Source organism: Varanus komodoensis, unplaced genomic scaffold (assembly GCF_004798865.1).
Source record: "Varanus komodoensis strain SLA01 unplaced genomic scaffold, ASM479886v1 scaffold25, whole genome shotgun sequence".
Taxonomy (NCBI): Eukaryota; Metazoa; Chordata; class Lepidosauria; order Squamata; family Varanidae; genus Varanus; species Varanus komodoensis.
Window position 1 is genome coordinate 5,757,345 of NW_025335661.1, and position 22,036 is coordinate 5,779,380.

General features: G+C 40.8%; 1 protein-coding gene across 1 annotated transcript in view; it reads right to left on the bottom strand.

Annotated features, from left to right (window-relative positions):
• EPHA4 (EPH receptor A4) overlaps window positions 1-22,036 on the bottom strand; it is a 178,848-nt gene that overhangs the window by 63,437 nt on the left and 93,375 nt on the right. Inside the window, exon 5 of the mRNA XM_044432888.1 lies at window positions 16,802-17,140. Coding sequence (XP_044288823.1) covers window positions 16,802-17,140 — 339 coding nt within the window. The remainder of the gene's footprint in view (window positions 1-16,801; window positions 17,141-22,036) is intronic.

A 22,036-nucleotide genomic window follows, 5' to 3' on the forward strand; every position in this document is an offset into this window, starting at 1 on the left:
CTATGTCCAGAATTACACTTTCTGTGTTATTTCCTCTAGTGTCAGAATTTATGCTGGGGTTGGAACATCCTGGAACAATGGTACATTGATGACTCTGTATAAATTTTGATAATAATGTTCTACCTGAGATCATCCTCCAAACTTTTCAAGTATCACTTTTTGGTGTTGCTCATCAGAACCCCCATCCCCCCACACATGCATATTTGGGGACAGGCAGATGAAATGAAAATGTAGGGTGGAGTCTATATAAGCCCCATAACATATTTCCTGTCTTCAAGGGAAAATGTCAGAGTAGTAAACACACACACACTGAGAATGGTCCTCCCTCATCATAGATGGTATAGGAATGCATCCCTACTGACACTTCTCCAACCTGATAGCCTCCAGATGTGTTAGACTGCAACTCCAAGCTCTAATAGGTGTTTCAGTCCAACACATATAATAAGGAACAATTCATTTAGTTCACATGTTGCTAAGAATTCCCAAATTAGCACTTCCTGAATCAATATGCAAAATGGAATGTCATTCTCCTTCAGTCTTTGCCTTTATCAGAATTCTGTTCTCCAAACAATGAACACAAAAATATATTAGCAGGAGAAAGAACATATGACACAGTATTATGATGAAAACTGCTTAAAAGAATGTGTATATTATCCAACAATGTACATACACATCTGTATACAAAAGATAGAGATGAAAACATTCAAGGAGTTTCATGCAGCAGACTGATGCTAAAATGGGGCAGTACAAAGAAGACTGGAAAATGGGAAACCAAAAGAAACCAAGGCTGATAGATTCAGCCATGTTTAATTGGGAATGGGAGAGAGCTGCAGCAGGGTACTACATCACTGCAATGGCTGACTCACTGGGGTAAGAGTGACAGAGGAGGAGGAGTTTCAATGGGCTGATGGGGCGTAACCTTGCAAAAGGGAATGCCCCTTCTTGCTTTGACAAACAGCAACAACTCTGAGAGGGAGATATGCCCAATTGCTTTAGTTTCTTCCCTGCTTCCACTGTTCCTCCTCCAATGTCTCTTTCTCTATGACTTGTCCACTGACCTGGAGAGTAAATGCAAAGCTTCATCTTTCAACTCCCTATAAGTAATATCTACATATCTAGTCAGAAATTAATCACATTATCTTCAAGGCCACAGATCCAAGTAAATCTCATTGACTTGGGAAGAAAATTAGTGGTACTTGGGAAGAAAATTAGCATGAGAAGGGGACTACATTTGCTTTCAGGAATTGCTTTTGCTGTGAAGGTCAGTGGGGGTCCTGATTCTGCTGGCTTCATCCAATAGGAAGTGGGAGAATGGCAGCAGGCAGCACCATGGCCTCCTGCTCTTTTCCTTTTCCAGGAGGTTTTTGTGAGGGGGCTGGAGGAGTTATCAATTTACTTCCATTAAAAATATCTGCTCATTTGCTCCTTCAGGGAGGTAATCACTAGGAACATCCCCACCACCACCTTTAAGAACCATTTCGCCGCACACATCCCCTTTTCATCTGTTTCTACTTCTCCCATAATTTCATGTGTGTGTGAGTGATTCACGATCACACTTTCAACAGTGGAAACAGTGCTGCATTCATTTGGCTATACCCCAATCATAATAAATGAACTTACAGAAATACCCCCACAGTGCTTCCTGATGAATCCAAGGGGGTCTAGTATTGATTTCTACCTGATCAAGGAAGGCATCTACAGCTTCCATTTCAGTTCTAGCCTGGATGGTTTCAGTTTAAGGGACCTTTTGATGTAAAGTGATTGCTTAAAATATCATGGAGTGGTAGCTTTAACTACAAATGTGAGAAAGTTATGCAAAATCTGGCCATGCACTGAAGTGAGCTTTGCAATGATGCAGAAACTTTAATGTCTGTTCCATTGCAAACAATCATGTTTAGCCATAGAAACTACATACAACTTAGTAAAGGCATGCCCAGTTTTCTTTCTTTCACCTCGGAAGAACAGGTCCAGGCCTCTGTAAGTAACAGAGCACAAGAGGATGGGATATTTTTCCTTCACTGAATCAAGTATGAGTCCTGCCTCACACTTTCTGAATTTTGGTGTTCAAGGCTATCCCTGGGTTTTTGGTCACACAAACTGGGTCAATGTGTCCTATGGAGGTTCCCCTTCTATATTGATGCCCTCCTTATGTGGCAGCAGCAGCCATTTAATATCCTACAATACCATAAAGTGATGCCATGTCACTGTAGGAAATTAAAATGGAGGCTTCCCAAGCCCACAAAGCAAAGTCGTAGAAGAATGAAATTGAATGCAAGAAATGAAAACACGATGTACTACAAAAGCTTGTCTTAAATAGGTCTCAGTGCTTTCCACGTGCAGAAATCTTAAAAAAAAAAGATTTTGCTCGGCACCAATAAAATATACCAACTCCATGTTTATGCTTCTCTTATGGCCTTTTTGATTTACAAGGCCTCTATCATCTCATTTTGCAACAGGCATGTTCACAAATATGGTTTTTTTAATGCCTAGAGGAAGCTGGTGACATGTGACAGCAAGTAGACTAAGTGAGCAATTTACAGCAGTGGGTAAAGATCAGACTGTATTTGACGCAAAACATGTGAGACAATGCCTGCCCTGCGGAGCCTTGCTGTTTACAGCATTTACTACTCATCACTCCTAACAAATGCTCTTTGGCTGAAGAGAAAATCACACATCTCCTATTGCCATTGAAACCATATCTCTTTGTGCCTGTTCCAACTCTGAGGACTTCTCTTGGTTCTTCCTTCCACACTGTTTGCATAATTGCAGCCTTTTCAATTTTTAACAGAGCTCAGCAGCAAAAAGAAAAGGAATGGAACAGCAGTGCTGAAAACATCTCCAGCAGAGCAACTTTCAAATACTACTGTGGTACAAGCAACTATGCAGTACCACAGAGGTGTCCCCTAACACTCTTACTCTCTGATTATCCTGAGAGAGAGGAATAGAGGCAATTCAGAACACAGAACGTTATATATGTATGCATACAGAATCTTGAAGCACAGAAGAACTGAAATGTGGCTATCCATTTTCAGTGCTGAAAAATCCATTTAGCTCAGACCTTGGCCCAGACCTCTTTATGTGAAATGGGCCACAGCCAACAGCAAAGAGATAACTGTAATTTGCAGTAGAAATGCAGTCCAGAGAAAGTTAGTTACACCCAAGTCCAATTGAAATAAATGGAAAAGCACACTTAAGTTCCATTGTTTTTAGCAGAAATCAGTTTTGTCCGGTTTTGTATCCCAGTTTAGCACATAACATTTTTTGTGGTTAGTGATATTAGTATGAAATAGCAGTTTAGACATTTTAAAAACAAATAATCCATCAATTTGAGATTGATTTTCACTCATTGGCTGGGTTCACATGCCAAAACAAACAACGCTTAGCTATTTGCTTGAAAGACAGATTCTTGCTTGAACTCACTGGTTGCATGGTTCCCTAAGCAATATCGTTTCTCTGCTCCCTGCTCCATTTCCCATCTCACTCTGCACATCCTTGCATCCCGCATGAATTGTCTATCCTTACTCTATCACTGAAAATGGATGGCTGAGTGGTCAATTCTGCAGCCACTCTTCCCATGAGTGGTGTTGCCATACTGCCAATGGTAAAATGGCAATCCCAACAAAGAAAGATTTCCTGAAAGAAGCAAGTTTCAGCAAATCCTGCTGTCTCCACACTTCTTCAAGTTAGGTGCTACCAGTCCAAAACACACTAGCAGTACTGTCCATCTCAAGTTCAAACTACCAGGTTCTGACTGATTTCTGCTTCTCATTCACCAGTGAAGGCCAGAAAACTGCATTTCTTTCCATAGCTAACCAAAGTCATATTGAGATGCTGTCCGAGGGTGCAATCCAATTGCCTCCCAACACTGCCAAAGGAAGAGCTAGAAGGATCCCAGTTCAGGATCCCAGTTCTAACCTTAGAAAAGCACTCTGAGGTCTACTCCACACTCCCATAGCTGGTGCTATATTTTCCATGCTGTCTGAACCCTGAAAGCAGAAGATTTTCCTTTGAGTTGGTGTGCAGGAGACATTCTAGGCTGCAGGAAGATTCCCAGTGGTGCCTATGCCTTTCTTTCTCACACGGAGAAAAAAACCCCCAAAAACATTTAGATGGCTGAAAACAGGGTGAGGGTGCCATTAAAGCAATCCTAGCCTCTGCACTCCTACCTATGATCCAGGTTTGGAAGGCTGCAGGCAGCCACAGAAGATGGCATCCTTACTATACTTTATGTAAAGCTAATTTTATGCACAGCTTTGTCGGTTTGATCAAACTGAATGCGTACCACACAAAGCATATTACAAAAATTAAATGACCCATTCGTGATAATTTATGGACTTCAGGTTTTGCTGTTTTCCATATTCTGTGAACAGAGGTTTGTTTGTTGTGAATGTAGCCATATACAGTAAGTTTAAGTAACACTTATAAAAACGTTCCACATAGTGTGGTTAATGCACAAGAAGTCTGAAATTCATTCTGCATGTGCCATTTTCTTCTTGGATATGGTAGCTAGGGCTGCAACTAATACAACTGTGTAAAAAGATTAATGAATTGAATGGTTAAACTAATGGAATTTAATATAAAATTGTCACTATGCTCGATCCTGCTTCATCTCCCTGCTCCAAAAAATAATTTTAAAAATCTCTTATAACAACATCCAGGGGTAAAACATATTACATCACACTGACAAGCTTTAAAGGCAAAGTAGTTTATGCATTTTGCACAGGACTCTTACATATGGAGAGTTCTGAACTAATGGCCAAATGGCATAAAATGTCCTAGTTTGCTAGTTCTCCACTCTAGACGGTACGCAAGAGAGTGGTATGAAAACACTATAAATGTCGGATAGTGATTAAGAGATTTCTCCTCTTTACAAGAGCTCTGCAACCAGGTGCTCTGATGACCAAGAAGGCTACTAAACCAGACACCTAGAGGAATACTCAGGCTTGAATTTAGTAATGAAGGCAGATTACACTAATCTAAACAGACTGCATGAAATCTTTCAAGTGCATGCAGATAGCAACCATACATGTGCATGATTTACTCAGGCAGGGGGAAACCCCACTGGAGCTGTGCTGTACTTAAAAAGCAACAATAACAACCACCAGCAGCACCACCAGCTTTAAGAAACCTCACACACCAAAACTCATTCCTCCCACATTCGGTACACACCAGCTCACATAGGACGCTAAATATGATGTGACACATCTCAGTGAAAGGAGTCGCGTTCACTGGAAAGCTCAGCAATATGATGTCCCTCGAAACATTGCTGCTGTGATTACAGACTGCGGTAGGCACACTACAGCTCTATTTGTGAGCCACTGCAAATCTGTGGAAACTGACAATATGGCTGTTTCTCAAAACACTCAGACAGTGAAAACTGCATGCAGTTCCATAAAGAAGATTGCAAAGACAGCCCTCCCCATGAGGGACAGATTTTAAAACAAAGAGCTTGTCCATCCCGTCACCCACTTACACATGAATGTACCTGACAGTCATTTTTTGCTTCCCTCTACGGATCAAGCTTAACAATTCAATGTAGGAAAGAGCGGCTGGACCAGTGTTTTCTTCCATGGATATAATCAGGTCAGCTTCTGCTCTCTCCTTGAATCGTGAGTCAGTGGGGCAATGTGGGGACTTAGAAGCAGGCTATGTTTATTTGTGCTACACTGCATGGCATTTTAATTAGTAACTGCAGATTTAAAACTTCTGAATGGACACACAGGGGCAGTTGTGTAGCGTAGCTTTTGTGCTCTCACTCTTGGAAAAAAAATCCTGTTTGAGGACACCAGCGGGGGGTTAATAGAAGCTTTGATAACGTTCTCTGAATCCTTTTATTGTTGCTCAACTGCAGACTGGACTCTGGTGTCTTTCTGGCTGCTATCCGCAGATAACAATTAATTTTACTCAGTCGGAGAGATGGTGAAGAAAAAGAGTTGCCTGCCTGAAACATTTTGGAGTGGTGAAGAACTAGGTGCAATTGCTGCTGAGAAACTCATCTGTGCTGGGATAGAAATTAACAACCTGTCTGGTCTTCATATACCCTTCAGAGAGTGATTACAGATGAGATTCTAGTGAGATCATGGAAACTTGCCCAAAGGTAAAAATATAAAAAGCAGCATGCCAAGCAACTAAAGAACTATTTTCTGATCTAGGATGCATTACTAATTTCACCATTGTTTGGGTACTCACAGTGTGCCCTTTTTTCCTAACAATAAATACAAACAAAAGAAAGATTGGTGCTACACACATTTGCAAAATAATATAATCCACTTTGCTATGGAGCAACAGAGAATCCCATTTCCCACAGAAACCTGTCAGATCCATATCAAAATGTGACCAAATGTGAATGTAAACATAGTCATTACTTCATGTCACTATAGAGCGGCCTACTTTCTCCTAAGTTGTTCACTGAACCCTGAAGCTGGTGATTTACTAAGGGTTGTTAAAACCTTTTCTTTGCCCTGCCGACGGAGAGTCGTGCCCTCTCATTGAATACCAATTCATGGAAATGGGTGGTACATAGACTTTGCCAAGAAGCAAGCAGTTGTTTGTGTTATTCCTCTCTGCAAAAAATGTAATCACTCTAAAATAATAAATTTAACCCCTCCCAATAACAGATTTCCTATTTTGTTTTGCTTTTTGCTTTGTGTTGGCTGCCTGCATGCACATTCTGAACAGCACGTCTAATACACACGAACAAGATTGGTTGCCAAAGGGAAAAAGGCAGCTATGAACAAATATTTCCTACCACAGTACACTCCTTTTAGAGGCATAATTAAATGACCATGGGAAGGAATTCTTAGTTGATCAGCATTGTTTATCTTTGAGGTCCTTGAGATATCACTTCCCAAGCACATGTGCTGTACAAATGAAAGGCATCTTTTAGCTAACCATTCATTTCAGTTTAGTTTTCTACTCTCTGGATCTTCAGCTACATTTATGTGACAGCTTTGTGGTTTCCCCCAAAGTTATTTATTTGTTTTGCTTTTAAAACTCTTTGCAGATGCAGAATATAATCTGAATATAATTTGAATCATGAACAAAAGCTGAAGTCTCAGGTAAATAATTATGTCATCCTTTCTTTTCTGCTTGTTATGCAGAATACAACTTTAAATATTTAAAACTGGAGTTGAATTTATGCAAAATGTGGGTTTCAGGGTAGAGATATCATTTTACTCCTAACTGTATCTTCCAAATATTTAACCAGCTATGAATTTCTTTCAAGCTCCCTTTAACCTGTGTTTCTAGAAACTTCCTTTTCTTTGGCATGGAGCAAGGTTAAAGCACCCAGCTGTATCAAATGCCCATCCCATACACTTCAATTATATCCATTTTCTGACAGTGCTTCTTCTTTTGGCAGATCAAGGCACAGAATAATGCACCTGTGGCTCCTATACAAAGTTATCTTTCAGTCAAGCCCAGCCTATGCATTTTGCTATCCCAGTTGAGTTGCCTTCACCACCTGTCCACTCGCCTGTTGCTAGGTCAGCCAGTGGTTGCGCACTTCTAAACCAGCTGACTCAGCCAGCTGATCACTCCCACCAACCTGTCCCCTCCTTCCTGATTTCTGTTGTTGGCTTAACCAAACTTGCAAGAGTTCTACTGACCTTTCACAGGAGACCTGTAGCTGGGGTGCAAAACAGGCGTAGGATCAGCCAATTGCCTGAGCAAATGTCTGAGTAGCTGGCCAGGGGCTATGCAGTGGACCCAGCAGGTTGCTCTAGAAAGCCCTGTCAGTTTTACTTTTGATGCCACAGTGGGAGAGTACCATGCCCTAGAAGTGGAGGGGATGCTGCAGAGGACTCTCCTGAAAAAAGCAGTGGGGCAGAACATGGTCATTTGCTGCTCTTCCTGTTCCATCATCTGATGTGAACACATCAGCCTGTGTGATGCCCTCAGCTGAATGACTAGCAGTCTTCTGCAACTTTAAGAGGTCATGATACAAACCAAGGAAGGGGGAAACCACACTGGATAGAAACAAGCCTGCATACTTGCTTTCTATGCTTCAGTTACACCTATATTCAACCAGGAAAACATCTTTTAACAAATCATCTACGTACTTGCAGCAGTAGCCCACAGACAGATGTTCTTGGTGGTTGCTGTACAATAATGCAATACCTTTCCTTGGGTGTCTATTAATGTCTCAGCCTGAATACTTACTTCCTGGAAAGGCTTCAATATTTCCTTGTGTTGAACACTCAGGGGCAATCAGGTTTAAGATAATTTGAGGTTCAGTACAAAGTATTTTAATTGGGTTTTCTGAGAAGGATTGTTGTTTTCTCCACTTAAAGTGTTGCTACATGCCATCTGATGCACAAAAACTTACGCCCCATTCCCAACTTCCCCCCTCTCATTTCCCTGTTATCATATTTTCTTTTTCCTTTTCATGTTTCTGTTTATTAGACTTGTTTCAATAATTCCAAAGAGGCCTAAGATTTCAACAAGGTAAAGGTTTCCCCTTAACGTTAAGTCCAGTCATGTCTGACTCTACGGGGCGATGCATATCTCCGTTTCCTAGCCTAGGGAGCCAGAGTTTGTCCACAGACAGTCTCGGTGGTCATGTGGGCGGCATGACTAAACACTGAAGTGCACGGAACGCTGTTACCTTCCCACCGAGCTGGTACCTTTTTATCTACTTGCAATTAAATGCTTTTGAACTGCAAGGTTGGCAGGAGCTGGGACGGAGCCACGGGAACTCACCCCGTTGTGCAGATTCGAACCGGCGACCTTTTGATCAACCAGCCCAGCAGCACAGCAGATTAAACCACTGTGCCACCTGCATCCCTTCGATTTCAACAAGGTTTCAACAAGAGGCATGACTTAATTGTTAGAAGCCTCTTCAATTATGCCTTTGTGTCCCCCAAAGGGATATCTTTTTTTCAAAAGTTTAAGTTGTTGTTATTAAGTATAATAGTGTAATAATAATTCTTCATTTCTACTGTTTAAAGGTAATTACAAATCTAAACATACTAATTGAAAAGGGTCCTTATTTGCTTTGCACATTTAAGATATAGTCCTACTTGCCTCAAAGACTATGAAAAGGGTTTGGGGAAAACTTGTACATATAAAAAAGCACTCTTCAGACCTATTTTTCCTTCACCAAATTGTGGATCTGCACCATGATGATACTTAAAATATTAGGGTGTTGAAACTATAGATGAAAGGTATACTTACTCTTTAAATGACTAGAAACATTTTTGTCTCTTACATGATCTGTTTGATGTACTTCAGAACAGCAAACATGCAGAAAAAAACAATATGGAAACTAATGTGCCAACAGCTCCTCTGATCAACACGAACCATTACATTGTGTGGGTTCACATAGCACAAGAAGTCATGGTGTTTTCTTGCGCAGGAGGGTCTGCCATGGTGCATTTGGCTTTTAGAAACCATGATATGAAACAATGGTCTGTGGGTTCTATGATTCACCATGGTTTCTTTGATTGTCTGAAACAGTAAGAATGGTTGCATAGTCTTGGGATGCCACAGAGTCCCCAGCGCAGGGGCTGCCCTAGCCTTCCAGCACGGATTGAATTTCAGGCTCAGTGGCTGATGAGATACATACCAACAGTGGAAGGAATATGCAAGGAGCATGGAAACCACACTAGCAGAGAAACTTTATCTTCCAGGCAAACAACACACATGATTGCCTGATAGTTGAACCCAACCAATGTGTGTCCTTCCTGACCCCCTTTATTTAAATTAAGATATGAGATCACCTGGGAGTTAACTGCATGCTTCCAAGAAAGGGTCTCCTGTGTTGTTCTCCTGGTGGCATATAGAGTCACCGTGGTGTGCCTGTTTCATACACTGCTCTGGTAATACTTTGGGGGTGGCCTGCCCCCAGTGTGGGGATACCCAAGCTCCATCTGCAGGTCTCCCTGATCTTTTTTCTGATCTTATTTTCAAAATGAAAGGAAGTGGACCAAGATGCATGAAATTTATCCTCATACTCAGTCTTGTCTGTTAGAGTAAGCTGTAACTGGCTCCTTCTTAACATCTCTATCCTTATGAAGAGTCATTAACTTTTTTGCAAGGACTGTGAGACTTCTAGGCAAATCTGTGTCCCTGCCATGGCATTAAAGTTGCATAGTATCCTGTGACTTGCTTGCATTCCTAAGGAAATGTGTGATTCTGTAAAGAAGCCATGTACACTGTTCAATCTGCACACTGCTTCTCCCTTAACCTGCAACATCAAATTGTCAGGGTTGGGCATAATTAAATGCACTTGTGTGCACTGCCAAGAAGATGAGGGCACAGTCCTGGGCCATCAGAATTCTGAAATCCTGAAACCTAACAAGTTCCCAATCCTGCCAGGCATCAGTTTCCAAGAAGGGTGATACTGTCACGTGGAGAAATCACAACATGAACTTCTTCATATCTGCCATGTCCAAGAAGTCTACTTCTCACTGTAGTAAACTTCTGCCTATTACAAAGTCAGGACAGAAACTTAAAAAACACTATTTCCTATACTTACCATGGGGGTCATACCTTTTGAAAAAGCCTGTTATTTATATTCTCTGTCAATATTTAAGATCTTCCTTGACAGACAACCATACTTCTGCTCTTCCTGGAGCAGGCCCTGTAGAACATCTGCAACCTAATCAAGCAACCTAAATACCAGCTGGTAAGTGAAAGCTTATGAGAATTCCCACAGAACCTAGATCTAGTCTTTAGACCTCAGTCCCACAAGAAATAAGAATGACCTTGGCCCTTGCTACTTTGAGAACTAAACAAAATACCCATTTAGTTTGACTTTGTTTCCTGTCCCTGATTTCCCCACACACTCTAAACCAACACTCACTCAGTAATAGAACCTAAACAAGGCTATATCAGGAGGAATAAATTCTCCCAACCCATAAGTGAAATAAATAAAACCATTTTATTCATTGTGGGGAGGGGAAAGGACCAAATATTGTTGCTACTTCCATATTTTAAAAATGCAGCTCAGCCTCATTTACAGACTCATTCTGTAAATGGACAAAGCATTGAAGCTAAACAATTTACACTGACAGGTGGGGAAAAAGAACTCAAACAGTGAATTTGGATAACAGAGGTCTAGGTAATGAAACTTCTGCTGTACCAGACATATGTTCACCTGCCTCACTGAAAAACTAGAGAAGATGATGAATGGGGTAATCAATTAATTTTGCTTTTCCATGAAAACCTAAATGCATTCTATGAACTCCTTAAAATAATTGTCCAACTGCATTTCATTTCAAGTGTTCGTGTGTGTGAGAGAGTTAATTAGAAATACATAGAGCAAGATGGCAATAGAACAGTAGGACCGCTAGACCCTTAGCTTTACTGGCCTTGGCAGCTGCTGCTATAACACTTGGAATCCAGCTAAGGGCCATCTGATGCTTTTGATCTGCCTGTGCAACTTCCATCAATGTCAGCACAAGCAGCACGGAGTGACTTGGGGGCTGATATAGCAATGAATCCTCATTTCATACACATACGCTATTGCATAGTTTAGCTCAGACTGGCAGAACATAGAGAGCCTTATATGCATTTTCGGTGCTGTGTGGTGAGATGTGCGTGGAATTCTAATCAGCATCTGAAAGGAAGCAGGGGGTTGTAAAAACAGTACACCAAAATTCCAAGTACAGGTTTGTTCTGTCTTTATAAAATCTTCCCATCCTTGTGCGTTCTCTGGAAAGTAACATCTCAAGTGTTTTGGTTGACCTAATAATGTTAAAACTCAGAACAAAATACCCATTCAGTCCTATCCCTCTCCCCCTCAACCACTGTGGCATTAGGAAATTCAAAGTGTGAATCCACATCTTTTCTGTGATATCCTTGAATATTTATCATGGCTGGTGCTCATATCTGTTCAGCTTGAAGCTACCGGAATGGAACGCAAACAAATATTTTGCTAGCAAAATAATGTGTTCATTTCAAACTTGTTTGGCATTATAAAGAATATCTGACATGTCCTGAAAACTGGAAGCAAGCATGACGGCAGGAGCGCTTAAGGAATGGCAGAGTATGTATCTATCATTTGGAAGGGAGGGCTAAAAATATGAGAGTAGTCTGTGGCAGGTTTCTGTCTCGGCAGCATGAAGGAGATTTATGGCATGCAAATGGACAGCCAGTCACACTGACAGAGAAGAAAAGGAAAGCCTGTATGCCTCACCCAGAGTTGGGCATCTTCATACTGAAGTGCTGCCCCAGATTAGAAAAGCAGTTTTTAAAAGACCTACAACCATGAACAGTAAGGGGAATTGCTGCTTATTTATTTATGGGGCTTTCCCCGCCTGAATGACATTTCCTCTACCCACTTCACGGTAAACAGCCAACTAAAGAGAACATGAAGGTAACCTAGCAGGCTAGCAAATTTACCAAGCAGTCTTATACAGCTACTAAAAAGCAAGCAAACAAAAATGTCAGAAGCACACAAATCAGAAAACAGTAGGCTCATCTTCAGTACATAAAGTGAAGCCAAATGGAAAGAAGGGAGACAGTTCCATTTTTAATCATGGGTACGCTGTATTTTTCCCCATGTAGCTCTATTCCCATGTGAACTCCTTTCATTTCAGTATACTACCCTTATTTCACTGTGTAATCACACATAATATACACTGGAATATTGAAAGCGAATGGTGCTGTCACATTGGAGAACTGAACTACTTGTCAAGAGCCAGGACTCCTCCTTCGCACATTCAAAGCCCCAGACCTTTTCCTTGCAAAACATTCTTCATTGACCAAAAGCACAAAACACCAGAAAGAATCTCTGAGCATGCAAAGAGTGCTTTGTAGAATCCAATCTAGTATTCACCTCCAGGAACTCTCCTTATGAGCACATCTGGCACCCACCCCTTTAGGACAGGTTTTTTGAAAATGAGCATGTCTCCTCAGTTCATACCAGTCCTCTAATTAGACCACCCTCTTCTGCTGCTGATGTGTCATGGGCCACCTTGCCTGTGTCTGAGAAACTCCCCTGTTCCAAGTCCTCTCCCACCAACTGCACATCTTGATTATTCCCAGAGCCTGGGGAGTCTGGGCTTGAGAGAAGCATCTCTCTTCTCTCCTCTCAGAGTCTTGGGATGGCCTCCATTCCCACGCCTCTTCCTGCTCTGCTCCCCCTTCTCCTTCTGATTCTTCTGGAGACAAGCCAGCTGCCCTTGAGAATGTGGGGGGGGGGGGAAGCAGCCATCTTTCTCACTGCCAACACTAATCAGGTCTACGCTTCAGAAAGATACATGTGTGCTCATGATGCAAACATACACACACTGCTATTTCAAGAAAGCAAAGATCCTTTATCATGAGCAAAGGCTCTTTATGAAAAAATGCATTTTGAACAGCTTCATCATATTGGGGAAGGACAAGGAAAGGATGAAATATCCTAACAACTGGTGATTTACATCAAGATACTTGGTTTCTCATGAAAGAAGCCTCATGATATAGTTTGGTAATTGACTGACTCTTTCTACTTTCTATTATTAGCCTGACTTGATTGCTTTAAAAATATTGGGCTCAATCCAGCAAAGATAAGAACTTTAAAGTTCCATCCATTTTATTAAAAAAACACATGCTTAAGCCTCCCACTGATACCAGAGGGCTAAAAAGTGCTTAACTTTCACTAGATCACTCACACAAAATTTATTGACTTTTTAGGTATAGGGAAGTTTATTTCAGGTGATATAACTAGGATTCTAAGAGATTATTGTCTAATTGTAGCAAAGTTGCAATACATTTCTGTTTTAACAGGGATATTTTCATTTTCAACTGATATCCTCATTCCTCTTCATGTAAATTCCCTATCATAATATTCACATATTACCATAATGTTTCTTAGTAAGATCACTTGAAGCTGAACTGTTAGTAAGTTACCCTAACATTAACATAAATATCCAAAAAAAGTGTTCGTTTTTAAAGGAATATTGTATCTGCCTAAAGCCTTATTTTGATACTATGTATAAGCCGAGAGCCACAAATTATATTAATAACAATGTGCTGATTTATTTAATTCATGAATGAAAGTGTTAATACTTATTTTGTAACACTGCACTTACATTGTCTCAAACTTGGATGTGAATACCTACAGACTTTTAAAAAGTGAATGAACTAAAATACTCAGCAAGCAGGTTGGATACTATGAGCTGAGTTGATAAAAATGGTCTAGGAAACAGAACACACTAATTGGTTACAAATATACTATCTCTACCTGTACCCTACTGTATTGGTTTCAGTGAAAGAGACACTAAGTACTAGGTAAATAAATGTAGGCTGCCAATTTTATGGAAGTAGCTGAATGAGAGCCAATTCAACTTTACAAGTTTTCTTTTTTTGAGGGGGGCAGGGGAATGCAACATTGCTAACATTATTTTTGGATTTATTTTGCCCTTGCTTCCTTCCTCCCCCTCCCCCCCACACACACATAACACACACACACACAGGGGTTTTTCAGGAACAGGATATACAATGAAAAACATGGGGAAACCACCTTAGATACATCATACTATTCATCCATCTCAGTATAGTCTGTTTTGATCAGGAACATGCACAGTTTTCTGGGATTGTAATGCAAGCTCACTTAGAGGGGTTGTTTGAGGGTGAGACAACCAACAAAACATTCTAAAACAAGCTGTGGTTATTTGAGGTTTCTCTAGCTCACAAGCAAGCTCACTGGCTGCGTTTGCACAGCACAATGATCTATGGCAAACAAGCACGCATGGGCACCATGCAGATATGTCATGTATGAACACCCAGTGCAATGTTACGGTGAGCTGATCGTTACCAGATCATTATCTGCTACCTGATCCTTTGAAAGCACAGCCATAAAGGGTTTCCTGTCTATATACGGACAACTCAAAGAGAAGAGCCCCCCCCCCCCCCCCACACACACACATCCAACCAATGTCTTGCTGCCTACATCATGAGAGCTCCTGGTCATGGCACATGTTGATCTCTTAGCACACCTGTGCTCACAACATGCCTGAAAATTTTGGAATCATAGCATGCCTCTCCTGTAGGGCCAAGAACCTAAACTACAAGCCCAATCAGCTAGGCAATCATAATCATGAGAAAATAGGAGTTTTAGTTCAAAACATCTTGAGGGCAAAAGGTTTCCTCCTATTGCTCTACTGCTTTCCAGGCTATCTAATTCTATCTAATTTTCATCACCAGTTTTAATAATGTTACAGATCAACATTTATAATATTCTACAGAGCAAATCAAACTCTAGTGAAAAAATAAACCAAGTCCATCAGAGGAGAAGAAAAGATAAATAACTTACAAATCAAGCTCAACTTTGAATAACAAAAGAAAAGTAGAATATATTTAATGGCATGGATTGTTACAAGTTAAGATGAATTTCAAACAATTTCAATCGTAATTATTCAAAGTGCATTAGTTCCTTTTGCACAACTCTTGTAACCAAATCCTGCTTAATACAGACTCCTGAAAAGAATCAGCAAACCCTTATTTGATATTGTTTCCGGAACTCACATTAAGAGCCAAACAGCATTGTAATTCTAGATCTTGGGGAGGTGCCAGGGCTGCTCTATCTATATTCCTTGCTCTCTGGTGGCTAGTTTACTTCTCCTCCATATAGCGCTGAGAAGCAGCAACCTCTTGGCTGAGCAACACTTATGCTCAAGGATTAAGGCACTTAGTGGTGCACTTAAAAGGAAGCACTGCTAGTTCGAAAAGAGTTCTGAGCTGGCTTAGTACATACAGTTAAGTCTATGCCACAAGCACACAATAGTGGGATTCACCAGCATCTCTTTAAAGAAGAGACAGAAAACATCTAAGCTTATGGGCTAATTATTTAATGGTATTACAATTGTATCCTTCAAGAAAGGACTGAATTGGCATACCTGACCCTCCTTTTATCTATTTTATTCATACACAAACCCTGTGAGAAAAGCTAGGCTGAAAGTCACTGACTTGTCCAACGCCACCCAGTAAGCTTCATGGCCAAGTGGGGATCAGAATCCAGAAGTCCTGAGTCTCAATTCAGCATTCTAATCACTATGCAACTCTGGTTCTGATATACTGGGCCACTCCTTCTGCCCTACAAGACCTCTCCATACCTAAAGTGCCACCCTTCAGCCCAAGCGCGAACACACCACCATCTTCAATATCCATGGGTGCAATTCTCCGCTGATCTGCAATGACTGTTCTGAGGTAACCTAGGAGATTCCCTTAATGCACTGCTTGCCATCCCAATTTGGAGTGGGAGCAGTCTGCTGGCTTTGTCTGCCATACTTGCTCACCAAGGGTGAGTGGGTAGGGAAATGCACAAAGCAAGCAAAAGCGCCCTGGCTGAGGTGCTGTGCAAACACTCCTTGACCCGTGCCTTGCTTGGTGTGGCCGTGTCCCACATACACCTTCCTCCAGCTGCCCATCTGAGAGGGCAAGCAGCATGATAAGGGAAACCCTACTGCTCTCAAAAATCAGCGACTGAACATAACAGTGGGGAATGCTGTGGAGCAGCTGAAGCACCAACTGGAGGATCTCCAGGCAGTTCAATGGTAGGGGATCAAATTACATCAGGGCCCATTTATTCCTGTTGTCAGGAGCATGACCACACACCTCTGATCCGGTCTCTGATTCCCATGTTGCTCACCTGATCATTATTCTTTAATTTGGTGAAGGACGACTAACAGCAGTGGTGACACTAATGAGGATGAAGATGACAGCAATGGTGATGTTCAGTGTCTGAGATACTGCATTGCCTCAAATGTTCAAGTGTCCTCTATTCAGTATCAGCAATAATTAATTTCAAAAAGAACGAATATAATTTCAAAGAAGATGGAAGGGGAAGGGAGGAAAGTAGTAGATAAACATTTACCTGCTTGGTTAGTTGTCACAGTAACAGAGACGGCCTGGTCTGGGCTGGGATTTTGCTTGGATACTCCATTCACTGCCCAGATTTCAAAGGTGTAGTTAGTGTGTGCCAAAAGGTCAGTAATGGAAACCCTGGTGGTTTTCAGACCATTCTGCTGAGGGCTGAAGTGTACACCGCTGCCACAGGAACGGCAACGATTCAGATCACTAGCCCCACACCTCTTGCAGACCACATTGTAGGAAACATCCTCACGGCCACCTTTGTTCTGAGGAGGGCTCCATTCCAAGTTAACTGATGTCTCATTGACATTGGAAATCAGGTTCTCAGGGGCAGATGGAGGGCCTGCAAAACAAAAGTGTAACATTTTTATGGCATTTTCAAAATGAGGAAAGGAAGGAAGCCCCTCTAGAGGGCAAGGAGATGGTTGATTCTAGGTCTGTGCTGCCCTTCTGTCCCTCTAAAAAGATGATCACAGTCCAAGTAACTGGATGATACATTTTCCTTGAAAAAAATTTATGCAGTGTTGCCAGGATACATGTGTATGCAAATGGATAGTTGTAGAAAACATGTTCCAAATAGTTTAGAGAACATTAAACCAACTACAAATAATTGCAGTTTGCCTCTTGGTAGGCACATAATCTGCTATCTGGATTTAAGATATCTTTGATTTTGTAACTTGTGTGTATGGATTCTGCACAGAAATCCTACAGAGATAAGAAACTGAGATTTTTTAACTGATATTTATCTCTATGGAGTGAACTCCCAATCTGAGCGCTAAATCTGTTTCAGGAACAACAGCAATTTTGGGGTTAACAATACAATATCTCTCAAGTCTATTAAGATGTTTTTGACTGAGCTTATGACTAGCTTTATGTGAGAAAATGTGCCACAATGAATCAAACTCTTCAGGAACAGAAGTTGGTAGTTCATACGTAGGACAGCATGGTGATGTCTAAACAGAGGAGCAATCAAGCAGAAAACAAGACAGGCAGATGCTTCCAGGTTGCACTACCTCCAGTATGAAAAGGAAAATCTGAGGAAGTTACCAAATGCTAGACTGATGTTAAAGCAATGGGAAAAGCTGCATCCAGTTGTGGAAAAGCACAGCTGCCCATGGAGCAACTGTAATTTTAGCAGCAATGGCAGTTTTCTCTTTCACAGGTGACTTGTTTTCCTTTGTTCCTTGCTTTAGCATTGCCACCACAGAACATCCCACAGAGCAAAAACCCTGACCGAAACAGACAAGGACCTACAGAAAGAGCTCTTGAGGCTTTTGCAGACATGATGTGACAGATTCTGCTAGAAGCATCCATATTGCTTCAAGCAGTGTAGAGTGGAATCACTGAAGCTCTGAATACATAGAAAAAGAAAGATCCCACAAGTTTGTATGATTTAGGAGCATGGTTCATCCCTTCTCTTCCTCTGTTATCAAAGCTAATTTCCTACAAAAATCTACTACAAAAGATTGGTTTACATGAGGACAAAGGCATATTGGGATCTAATGGGAGAAACAAGTAATTTGCAGTAGATCACCAATGGATCTAATCTCCATTAGTTCAACACTGCAAGTAAAACTGCAGACAAATTAGTGAAAGAGAATTTACTTGTATAAAGTTTTATTTGCAAGCCTGAAGACCGTCTGTCCCTGGTTTATATACTGGAGTTCACCCCTTGGCTTTGGTGTTTTTCGGAAAGTTCAACAATACTCTCACAGTCATCATTATCTCTTGATATATGATGGCTGTAAGAGATGAAGAGAAAACCTACTGTTCGTCATCTCTTGCCATCAGTAATAAGCCATCTTTGTTTTTGTTTTGCACCATTTCAAGATCAAACTTTGCAGCATGTCAAAATAACTGTCCATAAAAGGCTGCAGTTAAATGTTATGGAAGTTCTGGTTTCCAAACATTCTAGAAGTTCTATATACCAAGCCCTAATATAGTCCTCACACACAGGTGAGTGTTCAAAACAGAGTTGTTGAAATTTTCGTATTATCGAAACAGAATTTTGTCTCACTGAGAGTCACTGAGTCATGTCCAGTTCGTTCTATATCTTTTCTTAATTTGTCCCATTCCAGAAGCAATGATGTCATTACATAGTGCCCAATGGATGATGTAGGCATTTGACTGAATATATATTGAAGCTGATGTGAACCAGATTTGCTCATCTCTATCCGCAACACTGTTGACACAACTGTCCATCAAAGGGATGAAAAGAAATATGGAATACAGCTTTGATAGATGGTTTTCTCTTAACTCTCTAGGTCAGGAGAAGCAAGGGAACATGGCATTTGTCCAAGAGATGTAATACCTCTCAGCAAAAATGAATCTGCATAAGAAAGAATACTTTTAGCTTCTCATATTATCACTCATCACTGAAATCTAGAAAATCTAAATAAGACTCCACTTAGTCCCTTAATGCTGACAAACCAAACTAACCTGTTCCTTTGCTGACATAAATCCTCTCTGACATACATCCTTCACGCATGCACACACACACACACACACACACACACACGGAAAGAGAGAGAGACTTTAGAAACAACCTGCAAGCACACACTGTTTAGAATTGTTTGTAAGCATTTGCTATGACTAAAGGTTTAATATGGGTGTCTGTCCGGCCCGCATTTTTATTATTAGTCTGCCCAGCAAGTTATTCTGAAAACCTCCCAGGGTGTGATCATACACCATCCTCAATTAAAGCTTCCTTCAACTAGGCTAGATGGGCTTGTTTCACATCAGGGATGTTGATTTCCCAAAGCCAGTGAGTACAGCTCAGCATATCACTTTGTCGTACACTAAGATAATCTTTAGTTTGGCACTGGACTAGTTAGTTTAGAAAAGGGACAAGTAAAGGTAGACATGACAGAAGCACACAAAATTATCTATTAGAAAATGTACATGACATATTTTACCCTCTCTAATAACATTAGAACCCAAGTTTGTCCTATGAAGCTGATTGGAGCGAGATTCAGGGAAGATAAAAGGAATAGCTTCTCCACATGGTACAAAGTTAAACTCTAGAATTCACTATCACAAGATGTACTGAGGGCTATCCATTCAAATGCTTCAAAAGGAGGCTGGAAAAATTCATTTTGAGTGGCTGCTAATCCTGATGGCCATATATAATGCCTCTGTATTAGTAGCAGGTTGCCTATATTTACCACTTGTTGGGGAACAGGGTAGAAAGGTGCTTATGCATTAATGTTCTGCTTGTGGGTTTTTCATGGTTGGCCACTATATGAACAGAATGTTAGATGAGATGGACTTTATCCAGCTTGGCTCTTCTTATGTTCAGAGATCTTCCTTTAATGGAATTCTCTGCCACAACCAGTTCCAGGTCTGAGTGGTTCAAAGTGCCCATGGCCGCCATCCATAGTGGGACCAGAGACAGAGAGAGCAGTGGCAATATAAATGTACCACAATAAGCTCCATCATACTGCATTGAGGGAGATTGTTTTAATGTCTTAGTGTGGCATTACTTTAGGGTGAAGCTATGCTGGAGCACCATATACTAAAGGCAGGCAAAGAATAGACTAAAGGCAGGCCAAGATCCATGGACACACATATTCTGAGCCCCCCCCCCCCCATAAAAAAGGTCTCTTTCTCTCCTCCCCCTACTTCTTTCTCTCTGTCTCCCTTCCTTCTTTCCTTTTTTTAATTTTTGGAGGGAATTGCTTACATGAATAGTGGATATTCTGAATACTGATTATAAAGAGGAGATGGCTATAGATATGAGGGATATCCACATTTGTAAAAGGCCCAATTGTGGCCATTTATAAAAAGCCGCCACAAGGGGGATCTCTGATCCAAGACCTCCACTTGGACCAGAGTATGATAGGAGCGACACTGCTAGCTCGGCTGGAATTCCCTCCTAAGGGAGGCTTGTTTGGCATGAACAAATAAGTAGTTTTTCAGTGCTGAACAAATTTTAATCGGATGAGGTATTTTATTCTGCTCCTTCTGATAACTGTTCTCTCCTTTCTAATTTTAGGTCTTTGTTTTAATATGAACCATTCCAGAGATACTTATTGAAGGGAAGTATATTAAGTCTCTAAGTAAATTAAGAAGAACATCAGTGAGGGATTCCCATTTCCCCAACCCAAATTACTTTCCAAAGTACAATAACTTAAAACAGCCTGAAGTACATGTCTTTTGAGGACACTGGCAACTTTGGGGAGATTTTACTATGCATAGTTTCTAAGGTAAAGGAAGTGGTGACAGTTGCCTGTTTCTTTGTCTTGGAATTCAGTAAAGTATATATGCACTCACAAATTTATGTTCTTCAATCAGTGCAACAGGAGTTCTTCAGTTGCACTACAGATGCACTACAGATTTTCCTTAAGTATGAACCCATGAAGGATGTTTTGCTGGAGCAGCTGGCAAGTCATCCACCACCCTGAAACATCTCCTGGGTTCTGGGTGGCTTATCAACCAACCAATTATGCTTGCTTGGTTTGCATTTAGCAACAACTTGTAATATGATTTCACCATGGTTTAAATATTCAAAATGGCAGCCACTGTCATGACAGGAAACTCCACAGAGAATTTCAAGGGCTTCTTATTGTGTAGAAACCCAGCCAACATAAGGTACTTCCTATGTTTCTAACTGGTGAGCACCTCATACTGTTGGTCAATGGGATTTTTGAACAGAATACAGCAGTAGATGTAACTTGGTTTAATTCAACCAGGCACTTATATTATTAAACTTAATCAGGGCTCTTAAAAAAGAACTACTGAAGGAACCTGAATATGAATCTGAAAAACATAAAACATATCAGTGAGACACAGGGATCCCAATGGTGGGAAATAGCAGACCAGATTGGACTTAAGTCAGCCTATTTTTGATCCAGATCAATCACACTAAAACTAAAATGTCTAGCAGTCTGAGATTAACAGTAACCTTCACAGAATAAAAGGAGCATTTTCATCTTTTCCTAAGCATTCTGAAACCAGCAGTTTCTATAATGACCAACTTTACCCAAATCAGAGTTAAGAAGAATCTATAAGTCATGAAGTATGTATTGGAACAGCTTTTCTACCATTATTGAGAAAGTAAAAAGTAAGACCAAGTATTGCTATGATCTAAAATGATCTATTTTGGGACTATGAGACATTATGGACAAAATGAATTTGCAGAATCAGGTATTGCAAAGTAAGACCATTTAACTACTTCATTATTCATTTTTAATCATGTTTATCTGTATATATAAATGGGTTTGTGCAAGTTTGGTAATTT